The 13,634-nt window shown below is 34.8% G+C and overlaps 1 protein-coding gene across 1 annotated transcript in view; it reads left to right on the forward strand.

The window, feature by feature from the left end:
* Positions 1 to 925, forward strand: part of LOC113235324 (probable dolichyl pyrophosphate Glc1Man9GlcNAc2 alpha-1,3-glucosyltransferase) — a 7,195-nt gene extending 6,270 nt beyond the window's left edge. Inside the window, exon 7 of the mRNA XM_026470986.1 lies at positions 403 to 925. Within this exon, the coding sequence (XP_026326771.1) occupies positions 403 to 871 (469 nt within the window). The 3' untranslated portion in view covers positions 872 to 925. The remainder of the gene's footprint in view (positions 1 to 402) is intronic.
* Positions 926 to 13,634: the final 12,709 nt, after the last annotated feature.

The raw sequence follows: 13,634 nt of genomic DNA on the forward strand, positions 1-13,634 counted from the left end.
AGTGGTGTTTAATCATAGTGTATTATCTTAGTATGTATTAACTATATTTTTTTATTACAATATACGGTATTTTTTAAATTATTTGTTATATACCAAAACGATGCTTTAGTAGTACAGTTTCAAGTTGTAAACGTAGCTTCGTGTCGTCATGTAAAATTTTGAAGAATTTTAGTTAGACAACTCAAATGTTGATTACTACCAGCGCAGCGGCCACTCCACGGCCGTACAACAATGTATGGCCGTGGAGTAACTTGTGAACCTTACAATAGCAGTTCCATTTATAAGATAATTTTCAGTGTTAAGATTGTCAAAATACGAAAAAAATGCTATATTTTAATGTAGTAAAAATATAAAAATTGATATCCATGTAAAGCTATTAAAACATTTACGTCTTTGTTTCAGCCTCCTCTCCGTGTTAGGTGACGTGGATGGTAAATTATTCCTAATCATATCAACAGTAGGACATTATTCATTATTCCCTCTGCTTTATCCGAAAAATCTTATAGCAATCAAAATATTCATGCTACTTACACATTGCGCGATTGCGTTTGGTAACATTCCAGCTTTGTACGTGAACCCTAAAATGAAAGCTAGTAAGAAGCGAAGGGTGCTGCGCTTGCCTATGTTAGGGCGTTTAGAAACTTTATACATCTATGGATTGATTTGTTTATGTGTATATGAAACCGGAATACATTCTTCGTTAGGGTTAGACAAAACTTTGCCGTTTTTACCACTAATGCTTACATCTGTATATTGCTCTTTAGGAGTTTTCTATTTCTGGATTTGTTATTACTATTATTTTTTAAACTTTAATCTAAGTAAAGTCAGGGTTAGTACAACTAATGATCTTAGCGATAAGAAAGTTTATTAATTTCAATAATTTAGTAAAATTAGGCAGCTAGTGAAATGAAATAAGTAGAGTTGAAACGAGTATTCGGTATTCGGCTTATTTTTGGCTATTCGGCCGAATATCGAATATTTAATCAATCACTAGTGAGCCGAATAACTAAAAATAGTAGGAAGAAATAAGAAAAAAGCACAATAAATTATCTACATGATAATATTAACGTTGAACATAATTGCAAGTTCGGAAAAGCACAATTTTTCGCTTATATGTGTAAACGATCAAAGAAAATGTAACATAATTGAATTTTTCAAAGAAATTAAAAACGTAAGAAATCAAATGAAAACTGCTTAGGTACATATAGTAGTATTACGTAGTTATTAGTCATGACTGAATAAAATCTAATAAAATCAACCAAGTAATTATTATTTGCAAATCATAATAAAATTAAATTTTTTGAAAGTTAATCTGAACTGAAATGAAATGATTACTTTCTTCATTAAGACGTCATGAATTTAAATTATAAATTTTAAAATTAAATTACCTTCTTTGTTTCATTCTACAAAATTATTTATTATATATAACTGTGGTTGTATTTATGTTAATCAGGTCGAATAGTTAATAAATAGCAGAATATTCGGCTACTCGGTCAAGCTCCTAGCCGAATATACTATCGTTGCAATATTAGAAATAATATTTTTAGTCTTTTGTAATATCTACGTCTATATATTGTCTATAATAGTTTGTGCAATACTAAATTCTTGACCATATATAATAAATAATTTTAAAATCAATTATTTTCTTCACTTACAAATAGAGAGCATCGCATAATAACAATGTAATATCTAATTCATAAAACTTAGAATATCTAATTCATAAAACTTAGAATATCTAATTCATAAAACTTAGAATAAGTATGCATTCCAAAATTATGTGCGATATTATGTTAAGGTAAATTTTAATTTTAAGTTTTAACATGATATTTACATTTATTTATAATGAGATTGTGTTACATGTTTGTTAATACCTAGTGTTGTTAAATTATATAAGATACACAAGATTTTATATGATAAATATGATCCATTTACAAGTATTAATTAATAATCATGACTATGTAAAAGGTCTTATATTTCGCCAAAGAAATAGGATTTGATAGAAAAGTAAATAAAAAAAATAAATATTAATTGACTAGATGATTCGTTTGTACTTCAACAAAATGTTTAATTTAAGTATCTGTTTATTTTTATAATAAAATCTATACTGTATGTTCCTTTAAAAGTTTACAGTTTATTGTTTAGATTTTGTTTGCTGATTATGTAAAGTGTTGTTATACGCCTGTTTTGTAATAACAAAAACATTCCTCTTTTTTTTCGTATTCTTTAGAAATGGCAGTGACGTAAGTCTATTTGTGCCCTTTCGGAAAATCCAAATCGCGACCCGAGTGATGGTACCCTCGTCACGAGTCACCTTTGTACTACATACGTTTGGTTTGCTCCTCCGCCTCCCATGAGTTTAACTTCAAAAGTGTACATAAATCTTTCACCCTATCTCTATATATAGCTGTTTTCTAACAACTTTTAATCCAGCACAATTTGACTGGGAGTCCATCTGTATACTTCGATACATGACGCAAAATGTATTGTGCTTAGTATTTTTATTGGTAGGTATATCTATCACCAATATTAACGGTCCTGTTTATTTTACAGCAAAGCATTATGTTGTTGAGTTTCGGATTAAAGGACAGGTAAAACCAGGTACTGCCCAGTTTAGTTTTGCAAATCCTAGGTGGCGTTAACGGACCACCAGAATATTTGACGGTTTGAAAATACCATTAAAAATATACGACAAGTCACCATTGTTTTTTTTTAACCATTTAGCTGTTACAGTTCTACGTAAACAAATCTGTCGTACCAATCATAGAGAATGGAAAAAGGTACCAATGTAAGTCCGAACTGCACAAACTTGTGATGTGCAGAGTGATCCCCAAAGGCGGGTTTTAACCATAGTCGTACTAAAATTTTAATACACTTTTATCGGGTCACCACAGTAGGTAAATTTTATTCGTTTTGCTAGTTAGTTCACTTTAAAAATCTCGCAGACATTTAAGAATTATTTGTATAGGTAGATAAATGGCTTATAGTTTTCTATATTTCGAAACAGCAGGCAACGTTTTGGTTTAGCAGAAATAAATTAGACATTTACGTAATGCAAGACAGGCTTGAAAGGACACGTACACGTGTTTACAGTGAATAAAGGGAAGGCGAACGTCGATCGCGGCATGAATATTCATCGGGGCCTAAAGACGCGGGCGGGCGCGGGGGAAGGCGATTACACGCAGATTTGACGCGGGGGCGCGGGGTGAAGTGTCATTACCGTTAACGTTAAACTCCCCTCAAATTGTCACTGTAATGATGGCTGTTCCACCACCTTGCGACGCCAATAATAAATTATTATTGATTGCGCCGTAATTTGATCTTGTTGACGTCTCGCTGTTGACTGCATTGCCCATTTATAGTGAACGCTAATTTTTGTAATTTTGCGAATTTAGTTATACCTATTATTGTCGGTTTTTGGTTCAAAATGTTACTTACGGAATACAGAAGTGTCTACAATGAGAATCTGTACATATTTATGATTAAGAATGTTATGTATGACGCAGGCAGAAAGAAGCGACTGTATACGACTCTCATGCATTGGGACCTTAGACTTAAGATTGGGACTCATGATCTTTATGATTATGAAAGTATTGAGACAGGCAGAAAGAAGCATCTATATATGAGGAATACGTAGTAAAACGTCAATACGCTTTCAATGGTCTTTGATCTCATACATAGGGTGGGATCTACTCAAAATCAAATTATAAGCACCTACTTTGTTTCTGATCCAAGCTCATCTAGGGACAATTGAACCTGTACGTAAATATAGTCCCGCTAGCGAAACGTAGTATTTTCAAAGCTATAAAAATGGCACCACTTTCACAAATGGCATAGGTATTAAACACATTTGTAATAGTAGTTAGGAATTACAAACACAATTCGTTGTTTGTTATCGTAGCTGAGTTGTGACAGGTCAGGTCCAGAATACCTTTATTCGACGAGAATGTATAAAAACATTGATAATGTGTTGATGAGGCGAAAGATGTGTGTCAGGTTCGTAGCAAGTAGAAACTGCTTTCACTGTGGAAAAGGTGCGTGAAGTGTATGTACGTATTACGAGTTATTCTCTCTTAATATTATGATAAGATAGAAGTTTGCTAATGAAATTGACGGTTTGCTACGGGCACGACTATTGAGCTCTTACAAATTTTCCAATTCTATTCTAAGATAGCAAGTGACGGGACAGCTGGTGCCACTCAGAGATTTAAATCACAATGATCTGTGGGGCACTGACACTGCGCCTGTCACCCTGAGACATTAAGTTCCCAAGTGCCTGATATTTCACCAGCACCCTTCAAAACTGGAACGCAGTAATGATCAAATTATTGCTTGGCGACGGAAATAGGTAAGGTGGCAGTAATTTTTCCCTGGACGAACTCTTTCACAAGGAGCTCCATCGCTACTAAATAAACTACGAGTAGGTACCTGTGTTAAAAGTTTCGTCTGCATCATGTCTCAATGTACTGTGCCTTACTCTATTCGCGTAGATAGATAAAATTTAATGCACGTAAGCTGGGAAATAGGCACTTTGGTACCTATTTGAATATTCTTCAAGTTGCCTCGCCTTCGAGACTTGCTTTATAATTTTAATATTTCTAATACCTGTCGAGAAGCAGATTTTCAGAATATTTTTCCCGTTCACACACCAGTGGATAAAGTTATTCGTAATAGGTTCAATCGCTCGATCCATCGAATTGGAAGTTTCAAAATAAAAGTGAAATGGACTGGAAGGAGTTGCTCATTCAGATTCGTGATTCAGCATTTTATTAACTGTATGATGAATTGAATATTGAGACACATTTTCAAAATTAGGCAACTGGCTAGCTACCTCTACTATGGTGTAGGTACGTCTAATTATATCGTTTTTTAAAGGAAATCTGTGTCCAGTAGTATGAGTAGGTTTTTATGAAGAGTAAAACACTCGCGACAAATGGTATTTATGTCATCAATGGGTTGGTTCCTCTCGTATCTTAATTTGCACCAGGTGTTTTTGCCACTTTGTGAAATTTTCAAGTCTTTTTTTATGACTGAGAAATTTAATTTACGTTATGACGCGAAGATATAAAATTCAGAAAGACCTTGTTAATTTTACTTAGGTTTATGTATTTCCGTACCTTTGTTCGCGTTTATTAAATTCCCTTCTAATTAAAAGGTTACTTTGTCAGTAACATTATTTCATAGAGATTTTTTTAAATCATGGGTACTTTTATTGCGCGCTCAAATATCTAAGAGATCGTCGTTTATTCGATAAGCTACGTTGTCTTAAGTCCTAGCTTATTGAGGCAGTCATTGGCCTATTGAGGCAGTATCACTTTTTACTCTTACGTGCCTACTTTCTGATCAATAATTACCTACCTTTACCAAACCTTATCAAATTGAAAGATTGATAAATCTGCAGTGACCACTATCTGCTAGTTTACAAAACGACTGTCATGTACAGGTTGAATGTATCTAGTAAAGTTTTCCATTGACTTTAGCACGTAGTAGTTAAAGTTGTGCAGCAGCGGTTAGTGAGTGAAGAACAGATTGAACGTCGCGCTAGCGGATTACATGCGGTGCTACGTGCTTGGAACATATGGCCGAGATTCTGCTGTATTAACGCCAAGCACAGCGAACTGGATTCCATTAATGCTATGTAAGTGACTTTATTTGCTCGTAGTCAGGTCAAAGATGCACTAAATTGTTATGTAGGTAGGTACCTACCTAGGTAGGTACTTTTTATCTGAAAACTTATCTACCCTCTGAAAAGTCACGTACGAATCCACAAATTAATTTGTATCTGTTAGATCGGTTATACATGCTAGCAGCGATGCAAACGCGATGCAGTTGCTAATCGTCTATCTTTAAATACACGCGCGATTTTAAGCAGCGATGCAAGCACGCGACTGCATCGGTACAAACGCCCGATTGACACACTTGATATTTATAGGCGATTGCATCGATACAATCGCGCGTTTGTATCGATGCAGTCGGCTATAAATTGCAAGTGTAGCGATGGAATAGCGCGTTTAACGAACGCGCGTTTGCATCGCTGCGAAAAGTCGCCGTGAGTAACCACTCGTATAAATATGCAAATAAATATTGAAAGGAAATGAAATTCGAGCGTTCTATATCATCATTATCATCAATCCATTTACAAGTCCGCTGGACACGGATCTCGCGAGGATACAGACCATAGTCCACTACACTGGCCCAATGCGGGTTGGGGTTTCACACAAACACATTTTCCGACGGTTGTGAACCTTAATATAATGCGATGACTAACTTCTCTGTCTATATTTTTCAAGTACAGACAGAGCCGCAATCTTAAAACAGATATAAAAGCATTTTGGAGATACACAAAATTTAAAAAAAGTAGAAATGATATCTCAAAGATTATGTGTGTATGAATCTCAGCTGGTGACTGTATACGGATATGATTCGATTCCCTTTCAGCCGTTCTATGTTCCACAGGGTTCTAATCTGGGCCCATTGTTATTCATACTGTTCATTAATGATCTATTGGGATTGATCAGCAGTGAGTGTCTAGCATATGCCGATGATATAAAGATTTTTAAAAAAATAGTGGACTACAGATTGTTTACTGCTGCAAGGGGATATTAACGTGCTCTCAGAATGGTGTCGAAATAATAATATGTCCTTTAATGTTAGAAAATGTCATCTACTAACTTTTACACGTAAAAAAATCGTTTACAATACACATACAAAATAAATAAAGTGGAATTAAAACGTGAGACAGTAATAAAAGATCTGGGAGTGTGGATTGATTCGTCTTTCTTTTAGATAGCATTATGACTAGGTATATAGTGTCAAAGTGCAATAAAATTATGGGTTTTCTAATGATGTCTGTACGGCCATTCAGAGATCCATGCAGCATTGTTATTTTATATAATACATTGATTCAAAGTGTGTTGGAGTATTTTTCAGTGATTTGGTCTCTGTATAACGACATAAAAGTAGAATCGAATATATACAGAAGCGTTTCTTGAGACACTTAAGCACTCAAATGGGTTTAAGACATAGGCTTACTTCATACGAAGATAGGTTAAGGTATTTTAAAATTGACACCCTAGAGAGTAGACGGTCGTCGCACAACTTTGCCGTGTTGTATAAATTGGTTAACTCTGTGTGGGATGCTAGTGAATTGTTAGTTCCGGTTGGGATTACGATTGGAAGATACCGCACGCAGAAACTTTTTTATGTGCCACTAACAACATACAACGTGTCGTACAATGATCCGTTGTTTCGTGTGTACAGGAATTATAATAAGGTTAGCATTGACGTAGATATATTCCACCAATCTTTAAAATCATATATAGCGTCTATGAGGTCTCAAAACTAGGTGCGTTCATTTTGCTTGTAAATTTTTAATTTATGGTTTGCTCAAACTTTTTAATTTTAAAAACGTGCATTTTCATTTTTTAAACAGAATATTTAACTAAATCTGTTTCATTTCAATGTTGTGCACAATTATCATCTGTTCCAAGCCAAAGACTGTTGTAGTATTAAATTAATATAGAGTATTGTACATGGTTTGTGAGCCGTTATTGTGTCTGAATAAATAAATATTTATGGTCTAGATGGTTAATACAGGTAAGGTTCAGGTTTGAGTTTTTTTTAATTTTTTTATTTTTTTTTTTTAAAAAGTTCCGCATTAGGGACACCCAGTATCGCGGGTGCCATGGACACACTCGTAGACAACCACAAATTACATCCAAACTCACGAGAGAAATAAATGTAGGCCATACAATTATTTCTCCCGGGTCGAGAATGGAACCCGGGTCCACTGCGTGGCACTGGAGCATGGTAACCGTTCGGCCACGGAGGCAGTTATATTTATAATTTATTATCACTGAATATTTTATTTCTTAGATGTTATAACTAGTGCTGTTTGGAAAGGATTTGAACTATAGATGAAACGGATAGTGATTTGGTCGGATACCGGATATCCGGCGAGCACCTATCTGACCCACTGTCGTAAACATGTCGCGACGGGTTTACAGCGCGCATCGCCGTGATTTTGTTGATTAGTGAATGATTGCACTTTCACATTGACGATTTGATTTGTTGTGGTCACTTGGTTTTTATAAAAACGATTAATTTATTCGATAATCTAAACAAATACATAACATGAAAATGTTAACAGTGAAAAAAAATCGCTAACTTGCCAATATTTTAATATCAGTGCTGTTTGTTTGTTGTGCCAAATGCAAATTTCTCGCAGTGGAGAAGGAAAGGCAAAGGAAGGCAATTACATCATTCTTTGGTTATATTAAAATTTCTAGTTGTTGAAAGTATAAACCTAGCACTTAATACGTCCGTTACTATTTTGTTTCAATTTGATTTCATTAATTTGTTTGTGATCTAACTAATTCTAAGCCTTGATACTATATTTGCCAAAAAAAATAATTTTACCTACTTACACGTATTCATTATTGTAGGTACACATTGTATTTGAAGACAGTTCAAATCGGTCGTGATCGCGATCCTTCCAGTTGTGTCAACGATCTTGTAGTTGCTATTTACCCTATTACTATCATCTTTAATCACTAAGTCAAATTTATTTGGCGTACTGATTATGAATTTTTCTCAGTTTTAAACATCCGGTATCCGGCTGGATATGTTCGACTATCCGGTATCCGGCTGGATAATAAAAATGGGCCGGATAGGCCGGATAGGCCGGATACCCGATAGTTACCGTCTATCCGTTTCATTTCTAATTTGAACTGTGTTTTACTGAATCTTTGATTGTAAATTACATAATAAGTAATGACACTCGACAGTTATATAGATACATAGATAACTACTACCTGGGGTATGACAGTATTTTTGAAATATAAGTGTTTGAAACATAAGTGCCGATGCAGGAGGTTCATAGTAATTGCTGTAGTACAAGACATTGTCTGTCAATATGTAATATTAAGTTACAGAAAGAATTTTACTAAATTATGTTATGTCTAATAGTAGTTACGAAAAATGTGGAATTTTTAGTAACCTTTGGAATTAGTGACGGAACCTATCCTATGGCTCGCAAGCCGTGGTTTCTTATTATCTTTGGGTTAACAACAGTACAGTAATTGAACATACAATGTTTTTCATCACACTTGCACGTAAATGGTATGATTGCATTGACTTGACTGTAATGCCCCAAATAAATCCCTCGGACCTTTTTTCTTCTCATTACGGCGTAATGAGAAAAAAGTCCCAAGGGTTTTATTTGGAACGTCAGGTATAGTCAAATTAGCCTGCATGCAATCATGTTATTTACGTGCAAGTGTGATGAAAGGTTATTAATTCAATACATTAATTAAATTTTTATTGAATTTATATTTAATTATTTTTTGTAAAATTACTCCACTAGTTTGTTATAATTATTAATACAAAGATCGAACACTCAGAAAAAACACTCAGAAAAAATTCCTTCGATCCGGTCGGATTCGAACCGACGTCTTCTATGTGCTTGCGTCGTGTCTTTGTACTTGGTCTTTCAACGACTTTTTAGTCGTAGCGCCATCTATGAGAAATCTATGACAGATTTATCACCCAGTTAGTACCTTTACAGCTACCAGTCCTGGCGAGAGATGTCGCTATTCACTGTATTAATTAAATTTTTATTGAATTTATATTTAATTATTTTTTGTGAAATTACTCCACTACTTTGTTATAATTATTAATACAAAGATCGAACACTCAGAAAAAATTCCTTCGATCCGGTCGGATTCGAACCGACGTCTTCTTGCATACCGTGCCAGACGCTATACCAACTAAGCCACGGAACGAACCAACGGACCTCACGAATTTTTCTAATGTGCTTGCGTCGTGTCTTTGTACTTTCAACGACTTTTTAGTCGTAGCGCCATCTATGAGGTACGTGATTATGTTTAACAAATTGTTTTATTTTATTTTAACAATATTATGAATTTTTATTAAATAAAATTTATAATAAATTACTAATGGGAATTAGAATAGAACATATTAACTAGTACTGCAGTCTCACGTCTGGCTGGGATTTTACAGAGGAAATTCTGCATCCCACGCTGATGGTGCGCAGAAACCATCTTCCCTGTTGAAATTCGAATGTTTTTTTTTAAATTTCCATGGCCTCTCGCGACATTCTGGGTAGATTAGAATTTCTGTTAAAAAGGACCAGGGGTTTGTGGAACATAATTGAAATGTAGGTTTAGTTTCTATTTCTTGATATTCAAAGACTTGACTCTAAGTAACAATACGAACTGCATTTACTTTGGGAAAATATATGCGGAAAAATGTTAGCAGTGCCATATAAATGTTCATACATACTTGACCAACATGAACCTATTAGAGCAGTGGTTCCCAAACTTATTTCGGTCATGGACCCCTTACCAGATATATCAAAGACAATCTTGAAACCTACTAAAAATTGTAAACAATGAAGAATAATCATATAAGAATTTTAGAGACAGCATCTGTATTAAAATAACGTAAGTTAATGAAATAAGTATAAAGAAATTAATAAATAATCGAGTTTAATGAAACTATGCATTATCGATTTAGTCCGCGCCGCGTGGTCACGCGAGATACAACGCCTTTAAATTTTTTTTATGACGAAATTTTTCGATCTTTTTTGCGGAGTTCTGGTATTCTTTTTACGCACCTTGACAACATCTTTTATTAACCACGGACATTTTGGAATGGAACCATAGTGCCCATAAGTTCTCCCTAAGTTAAAATTGTTTGTATTCACAAAAATAATCACCCGACATTTTATCGTAAATTAAAAAATGTGACCTACATTAAATTTTATCGCACCTGCTATTCTAACAACAGTATCATAAGCGGTTAGTACAGATTTAATTTCTCGATTTAAGATCTCCTGATGGATACATTTATAATGTCACGATTCGTGATCTTACGGGTCTAAAGGGATTTAAGTTGAATAATGAATGCGTTCTGCCAACCTCACACCATAATAGGTGGAGCAAAACTAATTGACACTATGAATGACACTGCCAAATTTCATAAGCTACACCGGGCGTGTGTACTATGTATGTATAAATTAATAGCCAATTTGGTAGAGTAGTAGCGCTTAGTTTAATAGAGCTTTAGTAGTAATAATTACATTTACTGTCTGCATGTTCCCACTTAAATATAAATGTGCTGTTCAGAGAGCATTTGAACCGTGTTTAACTGAATCTTTGATTGTCAATTATTTCACAAAATGAATAATTACATAAGATTGTCATATAGATATCTACTAGTGGTGTAGACAGAATTTTCGAAATGTGGTAGATTTATAGGAGGTTGACAGTAATTGCTACAGTACTAGACATTTCTCACTCAATATCTAATATTAAGTTGCTGAAAGAATTTTACTATTCAATAATACAGCAAAAAAGATCTGTAACTTGTGATGAATGCAGTTCAGGGGTCTACTCTCGTTCTCCGTCTGAAGTCCTTCCGAAAAAATAACTGTCAAATAAGTAATATTCGACCAAATTAAAACACAACGTCAAGTATGAAGTTTCACTCGCATCATGCGTCTTTTAATTTGGTCGAGTATTACTTATTTGACACTTATTTTTTCGGACGGATCTCGGACGGAGAATGAGAGTGGACCCCCTGTCTGACACTTGTTTCGCAAGCTGTGGTTGTGTAATCCCATCCGGAGTACCTCAGGTTCTCTCCTAGGTCCTCCTTTCTGTAACGCTTACTCATACGACGTCGATACCTATTTTACCAACTCTCATTTCATTACGTACGATGACGATACGAAAATATACATCGATGTCTGATGATCATACTCGCCCACACTTTGATCATTGGACCTTTGCTTTGCCAGCCTTTGTTTTTCTTTTACTTCATTTCTCAGTCTAACTGGATTAAGAGTACCTTAACTAGGTTAACCTCTCTAACTTATTTTTTTGAACTCGTGTTAGGTAGTGCGTTCTCATTTAGAACAGTTAAGAAAAGATAAAAAAGACAGTTTATAGAGCCTTCAGTAATTTTATTACGTGGGGCGCACTATAAGTTTCCGGAATGAATAAGAAAAAAATACTATAAATGGTCAGAAATTAATTTATTGTTTCTCAAAATATTCTCCGTTAGCGTTAATGCACTTTTCATACGAATGAACTAATTTTGTATACATTTATACCACTCCTCCGTGACAATCTTTGAAACATATTTTTCATACTCTTCGACAGCCTCTTCAGGTGATGAAAATCGTTGACCGCGTAACTGGTTCTTAATTTTTGGAAATAAATAAAAGTCACAAGGTGCCAGGTCTGGACTGTATGCGAGATGGCTTCTAAGGTCAACGTTGTTCACCTTCAAAAATTCATTTGTCTGTTTGGCTTGTTGAGAACTGGCATTATCGTAGTGCAAGATAATACGGCGTTTATTTTTACGAAGTTTGTCAATAACTTCCGGCAAACAAATGGTCGTGTACCTATAAATATTAACGGTACAACGATTCTCCAAAGCAACAGTAGCCACGTGTCCAGTTTTATTAAAAAAAGAAGCAATCATTCGCTTAGAGGCACTTTGCACACTTTTGGTTGGTTTCGGCTCATCTTGAAAGACCCATACGCTCGATTGCTGTTTTGTTTTGGGATCGTAACTATAAATCCATATTTCGTCACCTGTTACTATATCCTACACCAAATTTGACGCCCCTTTGTTGAATCTGGTAAGCATGGCATTGCACCAAGTGACGCGATCCCTTTTTTGAGCCTCAGTCCAATTGTGTGGGACCACCGAGAGCACAGCTTTTTCACACCCAAATGTTTGTGTAGTATTAATTGTATTTGACTCATGCCCATGCCTAAAGATGCCCGAATCTCGCGGTGTGTCACATGCCTGTCTGTTTTGATCATACGGCGCACAGCATCGATGTTTTTCTTGTTCACAACAGTGGACGGGCGACCATCACGAAATTCGTCACTGAGAGTCACACGACCGCGTTTGAATTCTGCAAGCTAGCTATAAATAGTCGCCTTGCATGGTGCTTCATCGCCAAAAGCAGTTTGTAGCAGAGCGAAGCTCCGCTGAGCTGTTACATTACACTAAAAGTCGTAGAAAATCATACTACGAAAATTTTCACGAGTTAAATCCATGGTGATGTAGACAACCAATTTTTAAAATGACGCCACAATGTAAAAACAAGTGACAGTCAGATGAAACAATTTACATTGTATGTATTCTACAGCCAAAGAGTTCCATTTTTAAATGTTATAATTACTTTTTAAATATTGTTTATGTAAGTGGCCAGTTCCGGAAACTTAAAGTGCGCCCTATGTATTTACCTAGAGGCAATCTACTCTGTGCTACTGTTTATTCTAGCTATATTAACACTTTAATATAAAATGGTTCTAGAGTTGTGGTTGTAGAACTATTTTGTTAAGCGTCTTAAGGTAATTGAACATGAAATGCATAGTATATAGAACATATCGAGGGATTTAAAATTAGCCGTATTAATTTTATATAATAGTAATCATATATGACCAATATATAACAATTATTTATTTTATACATGTAAATTGCATCCAATTTACATGTATAAAATAAATAATTGTTTAACTAAATAAACATTTAATATAAATATAATAATTATGTACTTTAGTATCATTTAAAGTCATATTGTAGAAAAATAAATG

This window comes from Hyposmocoma kahamanoa, unplaced genomic scaffold (assembly GCF_003589595.1).
Source record: "Hyposmocoma kahamanoa isolate Upper Pololo Valley unplaced genomic scaffold, ASM358959v1 87, whole genome shotgun sequence".
Taxonomy (NCBI): domain Eukaryota; kingdom Metazoa; phylum Arthropoda; class Insecta; order Lepidoptera; family Cosmopterigidae; genus Hyposmocoma; species Hyposmocoma kahamanoa.